General features: G+C 39.3%; 1 protein-coding gene across 2 annotated transcripts; it reads right to left on the bottom strand.

Moving 5' to 3' along the window:
* Nucleotides 1-719: 719 nt before the first annotated feature.
* Nucleotides 720-25,243, bottom strand: chic1 (cysteine-rich hydrophobic domain 1). Of its 2 annotated transcripts, none has more exons than XM_078412565.1 (6): nt 25,011-25,243; nt 16,347-16,401; nt 11,194-11,349; nt 4,651-4,707; nt 2,959-3,018; nt 720-1,294 (listed from the first exon to the last, which is right to left on the bottom strand). In XM_078412565.1, exons 1-6 carry the CDS (start codon nt 25,130-25,132, stop codon nt 1,244-1,246), a joined length of 501 nt encoding a protein of 166 aa, XP_078268691.1. In that variant the 5' UTR covers nt 25,133-25,243; the 3' UTR covers nt 720-1,243. The 2 variants fall into 2 exon arrangements, with proteins under 2 accessions (XP_078268691.1, XP_078268692.1); XM_078412566.1 differs by lacking the exon at nt 25,011-25,243 and adding an exon at nt 16,876-16,932.
* Nucleotides 25,244-25,304: the final 61 nt, after the last annotated feature.

The following is a 25,304-nucleotide window of genomic DNA, read 5'->3' as shown; positions in this document are numbered from 1 at the left end:
ATTCCTGGCTAGAAAGTTTAACCACAAATATAATTTCACTAACATTGTCTCCTGTACCTTTGGAGATGCAAAGATACCCATTTTATAACAACATGCTTTGGAGCAAGAGAATTTTTTTTGTTTGGCTGAAGCAAATATTTATAATGTATTTTCCCCTATAATAACCTCCAACACTCATGAAGCCTGCAACTATTACTTAAAAGGAATCAAACTTGATGTTTAACCAATGAAGCCAAGAACACTTGCAAAGGAAATAAATATTTCAGTCAATTTCAGGGAAGACAAAATAAGGTAAAGCAAAGACCAAGAAAAGCAATGAGTAGTGTAATGCGAGAGTGGTTAAAAACTATTTACGAGGACAGTCTGATCACTGAAACCACAAGAAAACAATCTTCTTTGATTGCTATATACTTAAATCTTTCATCCATTTACTCCTTCATCCAAAATGAGATACAAAATTCAATATTACTTTCAATGATTAGCACACTAAAATTACACTTAAACGACCAGAATACTTGAGAAATTGAATTAGTGTCGAATATATTGAGGGAAGCTTAGTTTTTGGTTATAATTATTAATCAAAACCTGTACTTGCCACTGAAAATTGAGCTCAAATTGATCTGAATTTCAGGAGTCAGGCACAAGTAAAGATTGATGCTTCACATCAAATTTGCACCAGTGACCTAATTTACCCCCTTCCAACCCCCCCCCCCCCCCACACTATCTACTCCACGTCCTAGGTCATTTTCAAATGCAGAATATATTAGATTTTATATTTTACTTCAATGGGAGTAATTGTTCTTGCAATAACACAAAAGGCACTTTCTCTTCCAGTTGCATTGCTAATCTCATTATGAAAACAGATAGAAATCTACGCAAACATTGTCACAGTTAATGAAAAAATCCTTCTATATTTCAATATTCTTGGGGTGTAGTAAAAGAGCAACATTTTGTAAACATTAACATATCACAATGTACAATATGAACTGAAGCATTATGTACAAGATTGAAATTCTTTCAAAGTGAAACACCTCAGTCTTCAAGTGAGGGAATGCAACACCTCAAAGAAAGAAAATAATACATGTGCAAAATATGCTTGTGAAGGAAAAATACATTAGAAAGGTATCTACACTCACTACAGTAGATTACTTAAAACAGGTGTATTGGCAGTCATCTGTTCAGGTATCTACAAGGCACTCAGGGCAGGAATGATATGGTTTTTCTTGATGGCTGGCTTTTTTTCTTAGTCCGGTCGGAATATAGGGAATTTTGGTAAGAATTCTATTAATATTACCTGTGGAGAACAAGAACAAGTTACTTTGTCCTTAAACAGCATTTTACGTTGAACATTCTGCAAATAGCAAAAAAGCATCTGAAATGTACAGAGAACAATAGAGTGCTGTGTAGTAAATTTCATTGAAATAGATTAATTTTACATGTATGCTGACGCAACTAATATATTTCACAAAACTAATTCTCACGTGCTGTTTTATTTTAAACTAAGCAGGGGAGTGATTAGTTTCAGACTTTAACAGAATCTATTCTTCAGCCAATCAAGAAGACATTAAGAATAAGGTGTATAGTTTCATTATAATTCTAGGTCTGGGACTGGTTAGCCAATTACAATAGCTATCAGAGCCCATTGTTGACAACTAGAGAGCGGCCCTGATCGACCATCTACCTCATTGGAGACCCTCGGACTATCTTTAATGTTTATCTTGCACTAAACATTCCATCCTGTATCTGCACACTGTGGACGGCTTGATTGTAATCATATTCAGTCTTTCCGCTGACTGGATACCTCGGTACATGTGACAATAATGAACCAAACTAAAACTCAGAGACCGTGAGAAGGTATTGCTGCATTATTTGCGGTGTTGGGAGCTTCAATATTTTGACACAACAAATCCAAGTTAGGCTGCATTTGGGATTAGCTGGAATGGGAGCGACAATGTTTACATGCGGTGTTGTTGCCAGTAGCCTTAGCAATAAGACATTACCCATTTTAAAATGGTGCTGTCAAAGTAGTCTTAGCCAGTAGCTGCATTGCATATTGATACATGATATAGCAAACCATGTTTGAGTAAATATTCAGTACGATTAACTGGTGTCAATCAAGCAGGCCACTGGAGTGTCAAACTTCCAGTGTCATCATTACACCAATTCAGATAGACTATTTTATCTGGCTCATAACTTATACTTTGTAGATGGGGATTGTTGGAAAGGGTGGTGATTGAATTGTGAGAGTCCCTTAACACAGAATACCTATCTTTTGAACTGTTGTAACAACAGTAATCATATGGCTGATCTGGTGAAGTTTCAAGTAAAATGATGACTGCGATGATGTCGGCAGTGGGATAATTGGAGAATTACTGATTGTCTAGAAGAGGCAGACAAATTTTGTTTCTAGTTCAGGTCAATACCAGGTACTCGCATAACAATAAAAGGTGTCAATCAACACCTCAACCTCAGCTTGAATGGTGCCCACTTCTTGTTGCTTTATTTGCCATGGATTTGGATATGGAATGATATATTTTACAATCAATAAATATCTTCTGAGGTCATGATGGAAAGAAGATCACTGCTGAAGCATTGGAAAAATCACTGGGTTATGAAACATCCCTGGTTATGTCCTGGGGTTCAGCTGATTGGGTAACAACCATAATCTATCACCTTGGTGCTCATTATTGTTTAAATACTGTATAGAGATTTCCCATGGAATTCCAGTCAAGTTCAGCTTTCCAAGGACTCATTAAAATCATACTTCGATAAATATTGCTATCAAAGGAATTAACACCAGGGATTCAATGGCTTTTAAAAAATCACATTTGGTCATGATTCTAATGAGGTCTGCAGGTGACTGTTCACAGCAAAACGCAAATAGAGGTTGGCGAACAAACTCTGTTTGATAGTGCCATCAACAAAAGAACTACACGACTAGAAAGAAGTTATACTTACATATTCCATCATGTTACTGGACTCGCATTTCCTTTTACTTAACTTCCAGTGCAACCCAAGCTAATTTCAGAAATAGAAGAATAAATTTAGTTGAGGAATAAAAGCAATACATGAGCCAAACTTTGTGCAGAAGTAATCAAACTATATGACAATTAACAAAAATTCCATTAAATTATTAAACCATCTACATTCAGAATATTGAAGGAGTTTTAAATGCTGCAAGTGATATCTCAGTAATACTGGCATCACTGAATTAGGTTAAGATTGTTCTTCCTACTTCTCTACATTTAACAAACAAGTTGTATTTCACCATAGAAGATGGACCAAACCAATGTGTAACACATCCTAAAGATGGTTTATACAGAATTCCTGAGAGGCAGATAAACCTGCAGGGAGAACAAGGGATAGCTCAAGGCCATGCTGAAAAGATGTACCTAAAAGATTATAGTGAATGTGAGACATTATGGGAATTGAGAGGAATGTTCTAGACAAGTTTTAATGAGGGAAATTCACAAGAGCCCAAAATTGCCGAGAAAAGTAGCAAGGATTGCAAAAGAAACACTGTCATGGTTGAATCTAAAATTAGGACAAGGATTGTAATTAAATATAAAGAAGACATTTATGAATGCGCAAATCAAACACTGGTTCAAGATATTGACAACTCCAATTTAAACAAGCTGACTGAACTTGGATAAGTACAAATCCAACTGTAAATTTTTGGTATGAAGAGCAGACAGAGCAATTTCTGATCTTAAAATGTCTTAATGATGAATATAAAATCCAGTTCAGAAAAATCAAACACGATACATAATCTGGACTTGGAATCCTCCTGAGAAAATGCCCACAGCTTTAAGTGGCAGGTCCTGAAAAATGAAAGCCTCAATCTGATGTCTTCATATTCATCTGAAAGAAGATGCAATATGCCCAGGACTTCATACCAGAACATTAGTGCATCAGCATGAAAGTGACAGCCTGTGATAATATAGTAGATCTGTTTGTTATCAGTATGCATATGTGAACTGATCCAATGTGTGCATAACACATCACCGAGGAGCAACATGTTATGGAAGACTATCTCCCCACCCCAAAAACACATTCTTGGAGATGACTAGATGTCAATGAAGGGAATATTGGCTTTTGTTAGAAGTGAACAGAAGTGTAAATGCACTGTCATGGAGAATCAGTGAAGCAGAATGGAACTGTTGCAGATAGGTAGTTTCAATCATTTTGGAAGCAACCTGTCTGTTGTCCCAGGGCCAATGCAGTGATAACTCCTGAAAGTTAGAGCAGTTTGAATAGTTTCAGCAGAGTTCAAGATCAAGAATGGTGGTAACACTCCTACAGTTTTAAGTTTTCATCCAGCCCTTCCTAAGAGAAACCTTCACAATTCAGCAATATAAGTGATTTAGAATCAAGATTGAATGCATGTCCAAATTCTCTCAATGCGAATGAACACAATACAATAGTTTGAATGTGGACAAAATATAACATCTTTAATACTTTAAAATGTTTCTTCAGGCCAAGATGTTGAAGTGCACAAGCAAAATATAGCGCCACCATGTGGAATGTACTGGTTGAATTTCCACGTCGAGAATCTTTATCAATAATCTGGCATGATAGCTTTATCTTCAAGTCATAAAACAGCGTAATTACAATATGTATGCTCCGAATATAGAATGACTATTTCTTCACCTTGTGATACAATCTGTTGTTCTCCCATTCTAACAGCTTTTGTATTGATCTTCTAGTCTGAAAAATATTAAAGAGGTTTCTTTCAGTAATATACTTAACAGAGCATTTATACAATAACGTAGGCAATTCGTAAAAGCGTTTATCATTTTGCTCTAGCATTACAAAAGTTGCCCACTGCAAAGCTGAAGCTTGCTTTTTAAATCAAGACCATCAGAAGAGATAGTAAACAGTCTACTTAAAAACAAACAGCAAATCCATTTCTTTACAAAAAGGTTTACTAAAAGAATAATAATAAATACTATTAAGAATAAAAGACATTAAACACCGGAGCTTCAGGTTATTAATTCTACTAGCCTTCGTAGGAATTTCAGAAAAGCTTCAAAGCAAGAGCAAAGAAAATTTGGTCCAAACATAGAAAATATTAGAAATGCTTGGACAGATAAATTTAACTAATGTTTTTTTTTAAAGCTGGTTTTGCTACTGGAGTTGTAAACATTTTACGTCATTTTAATTTTGGGGAGGTTTAGAGAAGAAATATACACAAATAAAGAGCCAGATAGAGCTCTTAAGGATAGCGGAGTCAGGGGGTATGGGAAGAACGCAGGAACGGGGTACTGATTGAGAATGATCAGCCATGATCACATTGAATGGTGGTGCTGGCTCTTAGGGCCGAATGGCCTACTCCTGCACCTATTGTCTAAATTAAGATTCATATGGCAAAGGAGCAGAAATAGGCCATTCGTTCCATTGAGTTTGCTCTGCCATTAGATCATGGCTGATCTATTTTTCCCTCTCAACCCTTCTCCTGCCTGCTCCCAGTAACCTTTGACACACTTACTAATCAAGAACCTATCAATCTTCAATTTAAAAGTACCCAATAACTTGGCCTTCACTGCCTTCTGTGGCAATGAATTCCACAGATTCACCACCTCCTCATCCCCATTCTAAAAGGTATATATCCTTTTATTGTGAGGTTGTATCCTCTGATCCTAGACACGCACAGCATGAGAAACATTCTCTCCTCATCCATTTTACCTAGGGCCTTCATTATTTAGAAGATTTCAATGGGACCCCCCCCCCCCTTATTCTTCTAAACTCCAGCGAGGACAGGAGAACCATCAGACGCTCCTCATACGTTAACCTATTCTCTCCCAGGATCATTCTCGTACATTTCTGCATCCTCTCCAACACCAGCACATCCTTCCTCAGATAAAATAGCTAAATAAATAAATGAATGGAAGTACTCCTTCCTCTTTCTATCCTATATCTGAGACATATGGTATATAGAGTACAATGGCATTAGTTTAAAGTTGTAATTGAGGACTGCAGTAAACAACCTTTCAAATTAAGTAATTTTGCCATGATTACTTCTTTTGAAGCACTGGAAGATATTAGAGAACATTCCAAAGCGGAGAGCAAAACAAGAAAGCTCTGAAATGAACAAAAAAAACCCTGAAATATGCTAGGGTCCAGCAGTATCTGTGGAGAGAGAAAAGACTGATGTTTCAGGTTGATGATCTTCCATCAAAACTACGTTGGAAGTTGAACAATTGAAGTTGCAGAGAAGGAAAGGTGAAAAGAACAAAGATCCATGATAGGGTGGAGACTGCAAATATGCAGGTTTTTAATTGACTAAGGACAGTGATTGGGCAAAGTTGAGCATAGTGCAACAACTGACAACTGAACATTTCATGACATCAACACCAAAATTGCATGGCATTCAGGAAGAGTTATCTAACTGGATACCGACTTGGCTTAAGTATAGGAAACAAGGTGGTTGTGCTGACTGGCGATGTGTGCAGGGATTAGTGCTGGCTGTCTGGCATCTATGTCAACAATTTGGATGAGAATGTACAAGCATGATCTAGTAAGTTTGTAGATGACACTTAAATAGGTGGTATAGACAATGAAAATGGTTAATAAGAATCACAGTGGTGGCTTGATCAGGTGGGCAAGTGGGCCAAACAATGGCTAATGGAATTTAATTTAGATGAGGTGTTGCTGCATTTGGGGCAGAACCTTCACAGTGAACAGTAAGGCTTTGGAGAATGTTGAAGACCAGAGAGATCTAGGAGTATAACTACAAAGTTCCGCGAAAGTGCGGTCACAGGTAGATAAGGTGGCGAAGAACCCTTTCTTTAGCAGCAAAACATGTCAAGATATGGTTGTTGAAGGATCTGGGGGATCCAAGATGTGTGGTCTGTAACAAGTGCAATTTACTTCTGCAGTAACAGGTTCTATAAATTAATTGTGCTTACGATCTACTTGACATTAAACTCTGGCCTAGAAGCTTTGTATTTCTGTCCCACAGAATTGAAAATGCAGCTCTTTTATATCATTCCAGAAATTCAACCTTTCACATTCAATAAAGTGTTGGCTATCCATATGACATTATTCTCTTGTTACACCCCACACTTTCTTACCAATACCAGATGTCCATTAAAGTGGTCCTAGCACATTGCTTTGGATTCTTCTTCCATCACCCATTCCCCAAAATTAGCCCAGGCCTTGAACCCTCAATGCTTCCAATCTTTCCTGCATCCCCAACCTGACCTCCATCAATTGACCCCCCTTCTCTCACCACCAAGTCCTCTCCTTTTACCCACTCCCCGATGATCCTGATGTAGCACTCCATGCAACACTGTGAAGTATGTGAATGCAACACTTGTTTAGTAGCACCCAAAGTTTTAGTCCTTGGGCATTATCAAAGTTTTCAAGGTTGGGCCATGGCCAAAATAGTCTTAAACATTGCATGGAATAACCAAAGATATATATTTGTACGCAAGATATATATTTTTTATAATCATTATCAGCAGGACTGATCCAACTTACAAACATCAAATAAAGTTAACATTAATAACTGCATTTCCCATTGCAAAATGTTCAGCCTTCAATAATGTCGTGCTGACATCCACAAACTTTCATCGTTAAAACACTAAATTTGGAAAACCCATAAAGTTTGAATATTTAAAAATTCTAAGTTAATAAAATGTTATTGCAATTTTATTAGTACTTCATCTCTATACTTAGGATTATAATCTCATCATACTCTAAAAATGCAAGACTGCTGCATTGTCATGTGATGTGCTTCCATTATATGTTATGCTTAAGTTCCATCTGCCTGTTCAGCAATACAATTTGAAGTAATAATATTCCTCTCTCAGTCAATACCACTCTAATCATTGCTATCTGTTAAATGCCACTAATATAAACATGACAAATATAAACATCGATTTTGCCTACATCATCTCTGCACTCAAAATTCATTACTGTTGAAAAAAAGTTTCAAAAAGAGTCGTAGTCATACAATGACACAGTGTGGAAACAGGTCCTTCAGCCCAACTTGCCCACATCGGCCAACATGTCCCAGCTGCATTAGTCCCACCTGCCCGCATTTGGTCCATATCTGACCGCATTTGGTCCATATCTGACCGAATCCGTCCTATTCATGTACCTGTCTGTTTCTTAAATGTCTGCCTCACCTACCTCCGCTAGCAGCTTGTTCCATACACACACCACCCTTTGTGTGAAAAAGTTAGCCCTCAGATTCCCATTAAATCTTTTCCCCTTCACCTTAAACCTATGGTCTCTGGTTCTTGATTCACCTACTCTGGGCAAGAGAATGTGCATCTACCCGATCCATTCCTCTCATGATTTCATATATCTCTACGAGTTCACCCCTCATCCTCCTGCGCTCCAAGGAATAGAGTCCCAGCCTACTCAACCTCTCCCTGTAGCGTAGACCCTCTATTCCTGGCAACATGCTCGTAAATCCTGACAACAGCCTCATAAAAAGAGGCATGAGTTGAATAAATACAGCAGGTGTTTCTGGACACGGACGTCAATCTGAACAATTGCTTCAATCTTTCAAGCAGAAAACTTGCTTAGCTCAGTTACAAATGTAATGTCGTTCTCTCATTAGAGAGACACTTACTGCAAAAACAATATGTAATTGTCTGTAGCAGCTTCCTTTGTTTATTCTGACAGCAGTGTGTTGAAAAAATGTGATCATCCAATGAAAGAATATCTAATTAAGATTCACCAGAGCAACACTGTGTTTTGTAGGATAACCTCCACAGCAGTCCATCAGGGTCGAGGATGACTCCTAAGTGGGCACCACAGACCCTGTCTCACATGGTCTGAAGAAGGATCTCGACCCGAAACGTCATCCATTCCTTCTCTCCAGAGATGTTGCCTGTCCTGCTGAGTTACTCCAGCATTTTGTGTCTATCTTCTGCCTCACATGGGATAGGTGTGCAAATTGATTGCATTAGTTTTATGCATGAAGGAACTGCAGATGCTGGTTTGCACTGAAGGTAGACAAAATTCTGGAGTAACTCAGCGGGTCAGACAGCGTATCTGGAGAGAAAAAAAAATAGGTGACGTATCGTCCGAGACGCTTCTTCAGACTGAGAGTCAGGGGAGAGGAAAACTAGAGATATAAAAAGGTACAGAACAAATTACAGCCAGCACCGATGACACAAGAAAGGTGGAGCCCACAATGCGCCATTCTTAACTCTGGAAGAGGTGATAATGAAGAGATACAAACAGTCAAACTAGCAAGACGACTAGGATGGGGTAGGGACGGAGTGAGAGGGAATGCAAGGGCTATTTGAAGTGAAATAAATCAAGACTCATACCGCTGGGTTGTAAACTGCCCAAGTGAAATACGGGGCGCTGTTCCTCCAATTTGCATACGGCCTCACCCTGACAGTGGAAGAGGCCCAGAACAGAAAGGTCAGTATGGGTAGACACAAAATGCCGGAGTAACTCAGTGGGACAGGCAGCATCTCTGAAAAGAAGGAATGGTTGACGTTTTGGGTCGAGACGCTTCCTCAGAACCGAAACATCACCCTTCTCTCCAGAGATTCTGCCTGTCCTGCTGAGTTACACCAGCATTTTGTGTCTATCTTCAGTTTAAACCAGCATCTGCAGTTCCTTCCTACACACAAGTCAATATGGGAATGGTAGCGGTGGATTTTGTCATTGGTTCCAGAGCTTTGCTGGTTTATCCAGCAGGCCAAGGAAGTCAGCTATGGGGATAAATGTGTTGGCTCCAGCTGGGCTGGAGTTCCAGAGCCCTGGCCGCAGGTTGCACATTCAACCCACCGATCGGCCGTGGAAGTCCCGATAAAGTTGAGATTAGCGGCCTTGCCCAGCCTAGGTGCCACATTTTCGGGAAGACTTCCAGCGCGCGGGGGATTTCTCGCGGAAACCCTAGCGACCTCTAGCGGCTGAATTGACAAATTGGCCATGGAAGTCCCGATGAGGTCAGGATTGGCTGCCTTGCCCAGCCTATGTGCCACATTTCTAGGGACAATCGACAATAGGTGCAGGAGGAGGCCATTCGGCCCTTCGAGCCAGCACCGCTATTTAATGTGATCATGGCTGATCATTCTCAATCAGTACCCCGTTCCTGCCTTCTTCCTATACCCACTGACTCCGCTATCCTTAAGAGCTCTATCTAGCTCTCTCTTGAATGCATTCAGAGAATTGGCCTCCACTGCCTTCTGAGGCAGAGAATTCCATAGATTCACAACGCTCTGACTGAAAAAGTTTTTCCTCATCTCAGTTCTAAATGGCCTACCCCTTATTCTTAAACTGTGGCCCCTTGTTCTGGACTCCCCCAACATTGGGAACATGTTTCCTGCCTCTAACGTGTCCACACCCTTAATAATCTTATACGTTTCGATAAGATCTCCTCTCATCCGTCTAAATTCCAGTGTATACAAGCCTACTCGCTCCAGTCTTTCAACATATGACAGTCCCGCCATTCCGGGAATTAACCTAGTAAACCTACGCTGCATGCCCTCAATAGCAAGAATATCCTTCCTCAAATTTGGAGACCAAAACTGCACACAGTACTCCAGGTGCGGTCTCACTAGGGCCCTGTACAACTGCAGAAGGACCTCTTTGCTCCCAGACTCAACTCCTCTTGTTATGAAGGCCAACATTCCATTGGCTTTCTTCACTGCCTGCTGTACCTGCATGCTTCCTTCCAGTGACTGATGCACTAGGACACCCCGATCTCGTTGTACATCCCCTTTTCCTAACTTCCAGGGCGCGGGTGATTTCTCGCGGAACCCCTAGCGACCTCTAGCGGAACCTAGTGTTCATTACAAGTCTATACATCGGGTTTTTTTCTTTCTTTTTTTTGATCCGATTTCTCAGTTTATTTGGCCAAGTGAAAAATGCGGAAACCATGCAAAAAGCACGGAAAATGGATTTTAAAAATGCGGGGAAACGCAGAAAATTCACATGCCTGATTCTTTATCCAGCACTGAAAATAAGTATGGATAGAAGTGAACTCAGTGACAATACCTTGTGATCAACTTGTGTGTTAATACTTACAAAATATTACATATGAACACTGGCTACTTAGGGAAGATTGTAACCAGTGCTCATTGTGCTAGAAAAAGGACAAAAAAAAAGTACTTTGTCTCCTTCAAGGAAGTAATAATGTTCGCTCAATAGCTCCATGTTAGTGACCAATTCATAACATTAACCTATTTGTGTGTTTGGTCCAAATTAAAAGGTACTTACTCTTTTGTTAAGACAGATGACAGGCCACAGACTGCAGCCCAAGGTGCAACAGCAGCATAAACAACCACAAAGAAGCCATTTCACATTGATGGGGAGATTTTTCTTTAAACATCCATTTACTCGGCCAATGCTTGTTTTATACTCTTCTGGAGCCACCTATAAAGGGATGAATTATCATGAATTTATTTGTAGAAAAATGGGCAAGTTACAAATTGTTAGTAATCAAACAAAAAGCATTTAACAGAGGACACTGATCCCTCCCATTTGCAGTTTTGAATCAATTTGTTCCTGTGTACAAGTGTGCTTGTATGTACCAGTTAATTATTATTTTAAAAACTGTAACATCCATAATGCACTTGGAACCTGCTCTGTTCCGGTTGCAAATATTGTTACAATTTAATTGAAGCGTTCAGCGAATTCAATATAAAAGTATTGACCATCATTTTTACAATTAAAAAAAAATCATATATTCCCATTTTTCTTTCTGGCTTCAAAATGCAGGAAAGAAGTAATATGAACATGAAGAAATCAACATGAATTTGATTGATTTGTTCCCTCTATTTCCATAACCTCTCATGTGCTGCTAGATCATTTTCCAGTAAGATTTGAAGTAGAACAGTTTTTCAAAAAATGCATCATCTGTCAGAATTTTTAAAAGTCACAGTGCGTTAGGCCATTTAGCCCATCGTGTTTATGCCAGAAAAAGTTTAGTTGAGTTAATTATTGTCATGCGTACCGAAGTACAGTGAAAAGCTTTTGGTTAGAAGAAAACTCACCTCAAAGGTCTGAAACATTATTTGGGATTAAATAGATACAGTTTCCAAGATGTAATAATCACTCAGTATTTACAGATGACAATCAAACACTCGTTTAATTATTTTGGAAAAATATTTAGTGAGACAATAAGGTTGCATATTAATTTTCCTCCAGGTATTTAATAACGTGGTGTGTATCTTCAAAGATATAATCAAATCCAGCAAAAGATGCAAGGATACATATGGTTTACAAAATATTTTACAATATTACTGTCCCTTATAAAGTTAATACCAAAGCAAGTGATCCTCTAAAGAAGGATGAAAGAGATGAGCAACAACTATTTATGTGGCATACCAAGTGTTACAGTGGTCTTTAAGAGGAGCTGGTTAGGAGATAAACGGGTGCTGGGGAGAAACGAGTGCACATTAATTTCCATAAAAATGATCAAGGTATAATAGCTCTGTTTCCCACTTTTCAGATATACTCTAGCTTTTTGAATAAAAACTGAATCCACATTGAACCGTTTAAGCATTAAAAGCGTTAAAATTGGACTCACTAATGGCCTACTCCTGCTTAGTGGTTGGATTTGGTAAGAAGGGTATTGTAATATCCTTCCCATTTTTTGATATTTTAAGGAAATTCAACCAAAATTACTTCAAATGTACTTTGTCATGGTTAAAAGAATAAAATGTTTGCTATCATAAAGCAGTAGCTTGAATGTCAGCCTTTTTTTCAATTGTCAACTTGAGAGAAATAGTTTCTTTTGAGTGCAGAGTTTAGAAAATTTTAATATCAATCTAACAGCTGGGGAAAGCATGTTATAATTTACTGAATGGAGTGAAAAATGAAATATGTCACTTTTATACGACTTGTACAAGGCAGCCTAACAGATTAGCTCATTTGTGACACATTTGTAAATATAATCAAATGTTAAAAAACATCCGAGTTATTACTAGACAGCAACATATTTATTACAAGCCTTAAGCTGTGTATTCTGGCCGCAAGAAAAATGTGAATGGCTATTCAGCTACTGGTCAGGAAGGCGTCCTTCCCACACCGCAAATGAGCCTTACTTCCTCCGAGCTTTATATTGGACCTGCTAATAAAACATGGTTGTAACATTTTACGACAGGATGCAAAAACACTTCACAAATAGTGAAAAGCCTGGCAGAGCCCAGCAGGCTAACCATACCTCTTCAATCATAATAAGCCCTGTAATCTATCAAGTGTCAGGTACAGTCACAATGCAACTGGCTTGTTTATTGCTTGCACTTCTCTGCAATGCACAACCAGCTCTCCACAGGCTCGCTCTTTGTTGCAGATTTAGAGAAGGAAGGTTATTTTCTTCCTATCACTATTAAGGTCTAGTCATCAAGTGTATTCCAAGAGAGTTGTCTATTGCAACATTGTGGCATTACTCCATGCTTCTCTTCTGCCAGGAGATGGCAAAGAGAAAGTACAGGTCAAGAACAGAATTATAATATTAAGTTAGCTAGATCCTATTAAGATGAAGTCCTAGAAAAGGGTCAACTTTTGTCAATAAAATTTGTTGTGCACACCTAAAATTAATACAGTGAGCCACATGGCTTTGTTTTAAAAAAGATAATTTATTGCTTACAAATTTCTTTACATAGATGCCCCTTTTCTGTGGCAGTTGATAAAAGGTCATAACCTGCAAATCTATTGTATGATAATTGAGGAATTTGGTGTCATTGGCATTTGTTCCAATAAAGTTCTTGTACTAATCAACATTTTTAACACGAATCAACCTATCCAACCTCAACAAATTAAACTATTTCTCTCAAGTTGACAATTGAAAAAAAGGTTGATATTGAAGCTACTGCTTTATGATAGCAAACGTTTTTATTCTTTTAACCATGACAAAGTACATTTAAAGTAATTTTGGTTGAATTTCCTTAAAATATCAAAAATGGGAAGGATATTACAATACCCTTCTTACCAAATCCAACCACTAATCAGGTATCCATAATAGACAATAGACAATAGGTGCAGGAGTAGGCCATTCGGCCCTTCGAGCCAGCACCGCCATTCAATGTGATCATGGCTGATCATTCTCAATCAGTACCCCGTTCCTGCCTTCTCCCCATACCCCCTGACTCCGCTATCCTTAAGAGCTCTATCTAGCTCTCTCTTGAATGCATTCAGAGAATTGGCCTCCACTGCCTTCTGAGGCAGAGAATTCCACAGATTCACAACTCTCTGACTGAAAAGGTTTTTCCCTCATCTCCGTTCTAAATGGGCTACCCCTTATTCTTAAGCTGTGGCCCCTGGTTCTGGACTCCCCCAACATTGGGAACATATTTCCTGCCTCTGATGTGTCCAACCCCTTAATAATCTTTTCCTATCCCCTCTCTCCCCAAACAATATCCTTCACTACTCCCCACAAGTCCTCCTCACTCCGTCCCTCATGAAATCTTTGAGCAAATGCAAATAAACATTCATGATTGGTTTCCATATAATCTGTCACAAGCAATTTTATGGAACTGCTTTCTACAGCATGTGTGCAGTCAGGTTTCTTATAATTACTCATAAAGCCCACAATATCAATTATTTTTGCTGATCTGCTGGACTGCTTGTGTCCCCCCCCCCCCCCCCCCCCCCCCACAACTCATCCAACCACATTTTTCAGCCTAAAACCACAGAAAGGTTCCCTTGTTGATTCCCATTTTGTGATATGGTATTTACTTGATCTAAGCTTCTTTCAGAGATGAGGCTTATGATCTCAATCCAATAATTCCTGCTGGAAATACTCAGAGGCAGATAACTTTGCTATGTACCTATGGGAGATTTAAAGGTGGTACTGAGAGTTTGCAGATCTGTATTGTCGACAGGATTGTGTGTTAGGAAAGGAAAAGATAGGAAGGGGATAGTATTTTGGAGAAAAAAACACAGGAATTCTCTGCCAAATTCAACTTTTTAATGATCAAATTAACATTTGAGTTATATTTAATCATTAAATGTCATTAGAATAGATGGAATAAAAATTCAGCAGCTTTTGGAGAACATGAAAGGAAATAAGAGGCAGAATTTTAATGCTTTGATTTAGATTATTCATTAAAAGCAATTTAGTTCTTCAAATCTATGACTACTACAGAAGGCTCAAGCAATTTGTCAATTATTTTTATGGCCATTTTAATTATCTATGGAAGAATGCTGCAATGATCCCTAGTTAATCCTTAAATCAAACTGATAGATCTCCACTACATAGCAAACTGGTAAATATCCTGAACTAAAGATGGTGTCTCTGTCAGTGTAGCAGAGCGTCAAGCACTGCCATATAGCTTTAGTCTAAAATTTGTGTACTCGTTTATCTGGGTTTGAACCATAACCTCATGACTCAGAAGAACGAACTTCACCGAAGGAACCAGATTGACGAAATACTTTGACATTTTCATTTTTGTGGATGTTAAGGGTATGAATCATCGATTCTGGACCTGCATCATCACACCCACAATATTTTTTAAAGGAAGCTGCAGAATGAAAGCAAGTTTTGTTTTCAAAATCAAATTAGTTGCAGATAATATCTTCCTAAATTCACCAAACAATGAATTTTGCCTGAAATATTAAATTCAGGAACCTTACTCAATGAACATTCAAAGTATAATTTTAATTTAAGTTGTTTAGTTTTGTTTATTGTCACGTGTACTGAGGTGAAAAGCTTTTGTTAACATTTTGTGACTTATTTATAAAGGTTGGACTAGTGATAATAAAAGGAAGCTCATGTTAAATAGTTTCTATTGAAATGTAATTATAAAGTTACTTACAAACTATGCATTACTGGTTTAATACGTAATTCTTACTAGCAAGGAGGGAAGCAAAGAAATTAAAATGCATCTTACTCCTGATAGGCCTGCATATATAAATGGGTTGTCAGTGCATTGTCATACATTACTGACTCAGCGAACACCTGATTTAAAAAAAAGGACAATATTCAAAGTATTAAAATTAGTCTTAGTTGCAGGAAATTGCACAAAAAGCAAGTTGGGATGGTTCTTCATGATTTTCAGCTACAAAAACCAGATTATAGTCAAGATTTACAATCCCATCTGAAGTAGCTCATTCAACATGGATCAGAGATTAAATCTTGAATCTACAATACGATAGAACTTTATTTATCCCAGGAGGGAAATTGATATCTGAATGATCCCGTTATTGCAACCAAGAGGTCGCCAAAACATCTTCTTTTGTACTTCAGTAGCTGTTGGAAGTAGATTTTAAAGAAAACACTTGCTTAAATAGTATGGATCAAATTTGTTTAAGATTTAATCATGAGATAAATGCAAAAAGGTTTTCTGAACAAGTCTTGGGTGACAATACATGAAAGGAAAGAAAAACATTGAGAGGAGGAAAATCACCAGTATACAATTACAACTCACCTTTCCTGTAAGCACTGAAGGAAATTCTGGATCAAATTTGTTGCTGAGGCCAAACCTGAAGAAAAAAACACAAATAAAAATGTTTACCCAAGGAGACTGACTCTTTAGCAAAAGGCTATTTTGCAAGTACTATATTCTGAAATGAGAGCGAGAGAGAGAAGGGGAGAGGCAGGTGTGCTCTTTTCTAAAAATAAATTATTTATTACAATTGATACTAAGGTGTTAATTTCAATTCACAGAATAACTTCACATGATCTCTCTTTAAATCTCCAATAAAATTGTTGGTAATTACTTAACTCAATGGGGTAAAGTTCAGCAAGGATGGGTCAATTAGATGGAAAATAAACTAAAAGTGACTAATTGGAAACCAGATAAGGTAGAATTGGTATCAAAGTTAGAAGTCGTGTTTTCCTTTGGAGTTGACATCTTTTGGACTAAGCTAAATGCAGATGCCACTAAAGTCACTCCTAGTTTTTTAAAAAGTTGATACCATATCCTATAACTGCATGAAATGCTTTCCAAAACTCACCAATTTAAAGTTAGAATATTTTTGCACAATTTTTCAAATGCACCACCTCCATTCATCCTTAAATATGCCAGCTAAAATATCAAAGAGCAAAAATGACATAATAAAAAAACATCAGTTTCAACCCAGCATTTCAATTTGGAACATTTTCCAAAATGACAGCAACAACTCCCGAATGAAAATTCCAGATTTTCTATCTATTCAATGAATACGTAGATGTAACATTGATTAATAGAGCAAAAAAAAAGTCATGCCTATACATACAAAAACTAAGTATGTGAATTGGCTTGATATAGCAGAAAGATTGGATGTTATGTACAAAATTCAAGGAGAAAAGGAAATGAATCCTGTTTTAAAATTCCTTTTAATCTCAGAATGGTGTGAAGTGAAATAAAATATTAATAAAGGTCTGTGAACGGCAATTTAAGCATATCCGATTACAGAAAATAGTGGATGGTTTAAGTACAATCACATAATCCAAATTAGTCCAATCCAGATTAGATTAGAAATACAATATGGGGAAAAAATATAGACCATTTTGGCAATGTAATTAAGGAAAGCTTTTTCACTGGAAATACGACCAATCTTGACAGTTATTAGAATTATGCTTTTTTAAGCCTCAGACATTTAAAAATGTTGCAGCGCATTAGCTTCTTATTTGTTGAAATTGATTAAAAAAATTCAGAGTAATGAGGATTAAAAATTGCACATTCCAATGAATGATTAATGGTTAAACTGCTGGACAAAAAGTAACCAAGTGACTCTCCCCTAATTGATATCACCTCAGACATGGCACTTTTCACATGGTACAGGTGTCAGAGGTTATAGGGTGAAGGCAGGAGAATGGGGTTAGGAGGGAGAGATATATCAGCCATGATTGAATGGCGGAGTAGACTAGACTTGATGGGCTGAATGGCCTAATTCTGCTCCTATAACATGATCTTATGTAGGCTCAATACCCACTCATTGCTAAACTTATCAATAATTCGCTGACCTGGATGAATAGGGAAATTCAAAAGACATAATCAGTCAGATGAAAGGCATTAATTTCATTCCCACCACAAGCACTGATCTCTAACCACAGTTTGAGTTTGAACCAGATTGCACGCTACCTCAGCACATTAATCCACAGGAAAAAAAGTGCAATATGTAGAATCCATTCCACTTTGTTACAAGCAGAAGACAAAGAAAATGATTCTGGTAAGCAGGAAGATCAACTAAACTGCACACATCAATAACTGTTATTCCTAAACCAACATTGAGTCAGATATTATGGAAACAGACACTTTCAGCCCTACTAGCTATTCCCATTTGTCTGCATTTTGCCCATATCTCTCTCTTCCTATTCATGTAAAAATGAACAGTGGAATAGTTAAAGGGGGAAGACAGAGACATTCAGTTAGGCATATCGTTCATCTAGATTAAATGCAGGTGTTGATTCCACAGATATCGTCGTTTCCATTAATTTATCTGATAATGGAGGAAGACTGAATAATTCTCTTTCTCCCACTCCCAATTTTGTTCCGCACGACTTTGTTACCAAGACCTCCATTCCCATTGATGAACGTATGTATTAGAAACAACAATGTCATACTAGAAGTGTAGGAAGGAACAGCAGATGCTGGTTTACATTGAAGATAGACACAAAATGCTGGAGTAAATCAGCGGGACAGGCAGCATCTCCAGAGAAGGAGTGGGTGACGTGTCGGGTCGAGACCAAAGGTCTTTTATGTCTATCTTCAATATCATACAACTCCCTTAATACACTGGAATAAATGCCATTCGTCTACAGAAATTTAAACCTGTCAGCAATTTACATTAAAATTAATTAATTCAACATGGATTATTTGCTGTGAGAAAGTGGCACTAGGTCTTTTCCTAGTAAATGAGTGGTGAAATTAACAAAAGATTTGTGAAAGATTTAACACATTCTTTATCATGTTCAACCTTCATTTATTTTGCTGTTATCTTGTAGTTTTCACTTCTGTTCTCCCTTTAACCATGCCACTGTCAATTTTTCCTCTCCAACATATTTGCGTCTTATATTAATCCGTATAAAGCTGCTTTATTTCTCCATGCTGGTATTTATTGCTTAATTTTCTTAGTCCTTTTAAAGACATTATTGTAAATATAAAGCTTCCAGCACAAGTGCAGTCTATTTGTCTAACTATATCCACACTCCTCTTTCCAAGAAGTCTAACACTAAACCTACTCCACCAAACCTACACAAAATACTGGAGTAACTTTGCTGCTGTCTCCTGACTCACAGTCTGATAGTTCAAGTGTTTTATTTACCTTTCCCTTGCTGTCTTTTCAACTACTGTCTGGGGGAAAGCATTCACTGCACCAACAACTCTTCACAGAACAAAACAAGAACACAATCTCTTCACACATTCTCGGCAAATATGTTAAATTCACATTCCACTGTCAATGAAACTAAGAGGAAATCATTTTCCTCCATACATACACACATTTTTATAAATGTAAGTATTCTCAAATCATGTGGAAACAATTCCAGTATCTTAAAATCATTGCATGCAAATACAAATTTATTCCCAATAGACACAAATGCTCACAAGGAGTGGAAATGTTGACATAACATGGTTAGGCTGAGTACAAAATTCCATATTTGTGATGCAACTTCTTTATACATATTACGAAGCACAGATAAAACATTGTTCTGAAGATAAACACAAAATTGTGGAGTATCTCAGCGGGTCAGGCAGCATCTGGAGAAAATGAATAAGTGACATTTTGGGTTGAGACCCTTCATCAGGCTGACTTCATAAGACATTGTTCTGATATTGATGCAGATTTATTTATTTATTCATGGTGAAAGTAAAGGGTGATAACGGTAACTCGGTTTGCGGAACTACAAAATCATTCATCTTATGTAGATGAGAGTTCACTTCTCTTCTTTTCCCCCTGCATCTAGTTCGCACCAGCTCCACCACCACCTTTGAAGACTACATTAAATTTTCTTCTGAAAATGAATATTGAATCTGCTTCTATTTACCTTCCTGGCAATATGCTCTAAATCATAACAGCTCACTGCATAAAAAAATCTCATGGGTGCCATAATATCCATTTCCCATGTGTCAATTACCATGATCAAGTCATAACATGCCTGTCGACGTTTCCCCAACATACTGCATCACAAATCACTCATGCATTATTCTGAATAACTTGGAACTCAAAACTCTATTTATTTTATTGATCGACTAATGGCATAACCTGAAGTATTTTCATAAATATTTTGATTCCCAAAGAAAGCAAAGTCTTGGATTGAATTCTGTCCTCAGACAATACCTTACACATCACATCAACCTCGCCTTTATACAATAAAAGATATCCTACCACACGATGCACCTGTTGTTACTTACTTAGACTAATTCAATTGCACCTTCCAAACCTGAAACTTTTACCACTGAGAAGGAACAGGCAATGGGTCGACGTAAACACCATCACCATCAGAGGATCCTCTCCAGGTTGCACTCAACCCCGACTTAGAAATACATTACAGTAATTTCATTGTTGGTGGTCAGCATTGATACTGGTATGTTATTGTTGTGTGTATCAGGATACAGTTAAAAGAGTTGTTTTACGTGTTATCCAGGCAAATCATGCCATACATGAGTATATCTGGTAGTTCAAAACAGGACTATGCCGAATCTAGTGTTATAACTACAGAGAAGGTGCAAAGAAAACAAAAGTGCAAAGGCCACGACGAAGTAGATTGAAAGACTGGGAATGTATCCTTAGCGTACGAGAGTCCATTCAAGAATCTGATAACAGTCCATTCAAGAAGCTACTCTTGATTGTGGTGGTGCGTCCTTTCAGGTTTTTGTATCTTATGCCCAATAGAAGAGGAGAGAAGAACTAATGGCGGGGGTGCGAGTAGTCCTTGATTATGTTGGCTGCTTTCTCAAGGCAACAAAGTACAAATGGAGATGATTGGAAGGGGGGGGGGGGGGAGGCTGTTTTGTGAGATGGACTGGCCCATGTTCACTCTTTACAACTTAGTCTTGAGCAGAGCTATTGCCTTTCCAAGCTGTGATGCATCCAGTTAGGATGCTTTCTCTGGAGCATCTGTCAAAATAGCTAAGAGTCATTAGAGACTTGCTGTATTACCTTAGTCTTCTAAGATAGTTAGACACAACATGCCGGTGTAACTCAGCAGGATAGGCTGGAAAGATGGAATAGGTGATGTTTCGAGTCGAGACACTTCTAAGGAAGTAAAGCTATTCGAGTTCTTCTTTGGTCGTGACGTCAATGTGTTTGGATCCGGACAAATTGTTGCTGATATTTACACCCAAGAACTTGAAACTCTTGACCATCTCCACATCAGCACCACTGATACAGATTGTGGTACGTACTCCAATTAAATTTCCTTTACCAGAAGTAGTGTAGAATTTCAAAAAAGAGGTACACCATCACCTTTACAAGAGCAACTGGAAATAAATGAGAAATGCTGGCCTTGTCAATGATGCCCAGATTCCTAAATTTTCTTTTACCAATAAATCACTCCATTTATCCTGTTCAAACAAGACTGCATAATCACCCCATTTTTTCAAAAATAAAATCACAACCCAGCATGTTGTGATTAATTATCAAGAGATGTTCAAGGTCACGAGGTAGCAATTAGTTGAAACCCCTTGCTGAATTGTTTTCTGTTTTCTCGGTACAATGTGCCAGAGTCTAATGCAGAACCTCCTCCGACAACCCAACATCAGTCAGTAGCTAAAACAAGGAATCAAATTTGAAGAACTGTTGATCTGCGTGGCCCAAACCACATCAGCAAGTGTTTTCCATAGCTTAGTGCTGTATCACATTGTACACGTGCATATTAACTCCAAAGACAGCTGTTCAATTGCACATAGAGTTTGGGACATCAACACAAAACCTAAAGCTGCTATATTTTCACACTGATGAATTCCCCAGTGGTTAGAAAAAATTCTGATGATCCGATGGATGCTTTATCAAACAAAACAGGTTATATTCCCTCAAATCTGCCTTAAATGTCATATTCCCCCAACTTCGCTGCACATACCAAAGCGGAAAATAGATAGATACCTTGAAGGTACTGTGAAATTCTTTGTTTTTGCAAACACAATATGCAAAAGTACCTAAAAATATTGTTTGTCCCTTCTTTGTCTCTCCCCCCCACCCCACTACTTTGGAGACCAAGTCTCTTGTTCTTGGCAGCCCTCCCACTGTTCTTGGCATCCCCCCTCCTTGTTCTTCGTGACACGGCCCGTCCATTACAGACCATAACATTACTTTAACACACGAAACAAAGTTTAACTAATAGTATAAGAAAATAACTGCAGATGCTGGTACAAATCGAAGGTATTTATTCACAAAACTCAGCAGGTCAGGCAGCATCTCAGGAGAGAAGGAATGGGTGTCGTTTCGGGTCGAGACCCTTCTTCAGACTGATGTCAGGGGGCGGGACAAAGGAAGGATATAGGTGGAGACAGGAAGATAGAGGGAGATCTGGGAAGGAGGAGGGGAAGAGAGGGACAGAGGAACTATCTAAAGTTGGAGACGTCGATGTTCATACCACTGGGCTGCAAGCTGCCCAGGCGAAATATGAGGTGCTGTTCCTCCAATTTCCGGTGGGCCTCACTATGGCACTGGAGGAGGCCCATGACAGAAAGGTCAGACTGGGAATGGGAGGGGGAGTTGAAGTGCTCGGCCACCGGGAGATCAGTTTGGTCAATGCGGACCGAGCGCAGGTGTTGAGCAAAGCGATCGCCGAGCCTGCGGATGCAATAGATGAGGTTGGAGGAGGTGCAGGTGAACCTTTGTCTCACCTGGAAAGACTGTTTGGGTCCTTGGATGGAGTTGAGGGGGGAGGTAAAGGTGTTGCATCTCGTGCGGTTGCAGGGGAAAGTGCCCGGGGATGGGGTGGTTTGGGTAGGAAGGGACGAGTGGACCAGGGAGTTACGGAGGGAACGGTCTCTGCGGAACGCAGAGAGGGGAGGGGATGGGAAGATATGGCCAGTGGTGGGGTCCCGTTGTAGGTGACGGAAATGTTGGCGGATGATTTGTTGGATCCGCTGGCTGGTGGGGTGGAAGGTGAGAACGAGGGGGATTCTGTCCTTGTTGCGAATGGGGGGAGGGGAAAAACTAATAAATCAGTTCACCAATATTACATGACTAGTGTATTTTGTTTCTTTTATAAAAAATGGCATTTGGAGCTTAAAGGTTTCCATGAGATATTAAATGAAGCCTCCCCCCCCCCCCCCCCCCCCCCCCACGCACAGTTTCCATTTCTGGACACAGAAGATAAAGTGGCATTATTTTGGAGAATTGCAGGCGGGTTACTCCAGTGTCCTAGCTAATACTTCTCCCTTCTTACCATTAAATAAAGCAGATTACCAGGTTATTATATCACCTTATTTGGATGAGCTTGTCACACTCAAGATAGACACAAATGCTGGAGTAACTCAGCCAGGATAGGCAGCATCTGTGGAGAGAAGAAATGGGTGACTTTTCGGGTCGAGACCCTTCTTCAGGCCCAAATTCAAATTGGCTGCTGTGGTTCCTATACAATAACTATGGCTACACCCAAAATACTTAATTGACTGTAAAATGTTTTGCAAAATACAAGGTAATGAAAAAGCTATGCGTAAGCATATTTTTCTTCCTTTGACAATTCCACAATCCAAGCCTATGATTTTCTATTCATTAAAATGTTAATGGTCAGGAAAAGTTGTGTTTAAATTTCTTGATTGGTATCAAAAGTGGCAAATTATATTAAATGCTTTTATATACACCCCTTTTAAAAAATAAAGCACTGAAACAATAGGGTGCATTGCCCTGCAGAATCTCTTTCCTGCATTAATACAGAACTAATATTTGTTCTATTGAAGACTATTTTTTAAACATGTATTATTAGAATTAAGTGTAATGGATAATTTGAATGTTAAGAGGCAGAAACATTTAAAAAGTTACAGCAGTTACAACAGGATTATTTAAAACCTCTGTACCAAAGATCACTGCGTATTCAAACCCCCAAACTCTGCAGGTATAACCTGTATAATTACATTTCAAGCAACAAAAGGGACGAGTATTTATTCAAAGCTGATGACAACACTGCATCAGTAATTAAATCAATAGGGCTGATCATAAATCTCGGGGTTTTAGGACAATTGCACGTCTTTAAACTATTGGATGAGCAACTCACAGAAATCTGGATTGAAAATATCATGCCCACTGACACATCTTTACACGATTCCAAATTAAATCCTGTTAGCTTCAATGGGCTGACAGCCAAAATATTCAGATTACATAGATATCACGACAGTTTCCTACGGAATGCTCAAGTCAAGACAACATCACGGGGAATTAAGATGGTTTTGCAATAAATTCCAATACAATTTTTCTTTCAAGTGGTAAATAGCTGGAGATGTTACACGTGAAGGGAGCTGAATTGGAAATAAGATGTAATTGGGAGATTAAACATGGAATGCCAAGAAGGGATGCGCTGATTGCAGCACGGCCCGGTGGCACTGCAGTGCTGAGGTTCTCCGTGGGAGTGTTTGCGCGTCCCTTGCCTGGTTACAGCGGGAGTAATGCTCCACAAAATGCTGGACAGGCAGGGTCTCTGGATTTAAAAAAAAAGGAATGGGTGACACTTCGGGTCCAGACCCTTCCTCAGACTGGATTTTAGTCTGAACAAGATCTCGACCCGAAATGTCACCTATATTCAGAGCATCCTCCAGAGATGCTGTCTGACCCGTTGTGAGTCACTCCAGCAGCATTTTCGGTGTGAAGCAGCATCTACATACAGTTGCTTCCTACACATTTGTTTTGTTTTAACCCGGTTGCAGCTCCTCTCTCGGGCGGCTTCTGTCAGCCCAGGCCGCCGGCCCCACCGCCGGGAGACGGAGGGAGGAGGTTTGTCTCCACCACCACCACCAACACAGGCAGCAACTTGCACACAGTAAGAATGGGTGACGCTGCCTTCGGGTCGAGACCCTTCTTCAGGGATCTGAAGCCGAAACGTCACCCATTCCTTCTCTCCAGAGTGATGCTGCTGCCTGGTCCCGCTGAGTTTACTCCCAGTCACAGTGGTGTTTTATTGCCTGATCTTCGGTTTAAACCAGCATTTTGCGGTCCCTACGGCTTACACAGTAATGTGGCCGGCCCCTCGCACCACCACCGGGTCGGGCGTGTAGCGGATCAAGTGCTCGTCCATCACCACCCGCTCCTCGTCCTCGTCCAGCTCGTAAATGGTATCGAAGTCGGCCATGTTGGAGTGAGTGAGTGAGGGAGCGAGGTGAGGGGAGGGAGGGAGGGAGGGGGAGGGGGCGGGGGGGAGGGGCGCGGCGCGCAGCTGCTGCTAGTGCTGCTGCTCCCCCGACACTGCGACTGCCACTGCGACTGCGCCGCCGCCCGGGGGCGCGCATGTCAGTGGGTGTGTG

Source organism: Rhinoraja longicauda, chromosome 15, assembly GCF_053455715.1.
Source record: "Rhinoraja longicauda isolate Sanriku21f chromosome 15, sRhiLon1.1, whole genome shotgun sequence".
Taxonomy (NCBI): Eukaryota; Metazoa; Chordata; class Chondrichthyes; order Rajiformes; family Arhynchobatidae; genus Rhinoraja; species Rhinoraja longicauda.
The sequence above is the reverse complement of the archived record's forward strand: the minus strand, read 5'-3'. Positions and strand labels throughout refer to the sequence as shown.

Bases quoted from the DNA above. Each gene is read 5' to 3' on its own strand.
- chic1 (XM_078412565.1), bottom strand. From the start codon at position 25,132: ATGGCCGACTTCGATACCATTTACGAGCTGGACGAGGACGAGGAGCGG. The intron at 4,708-11,193 runs GTAAGTACCTTT...AATATTTTTCAG, and splicing joins TCATCTGTCTTAACAAAAGA to ACTAGAAGATCAATACAAAA. The intron at 1,295-2,958 runs GTAAGTATAACT...TGTTCTCCACAG, and splicing joins CCAGTAACATGATGGAATAT to GTAATATTAATAGAATTCTT.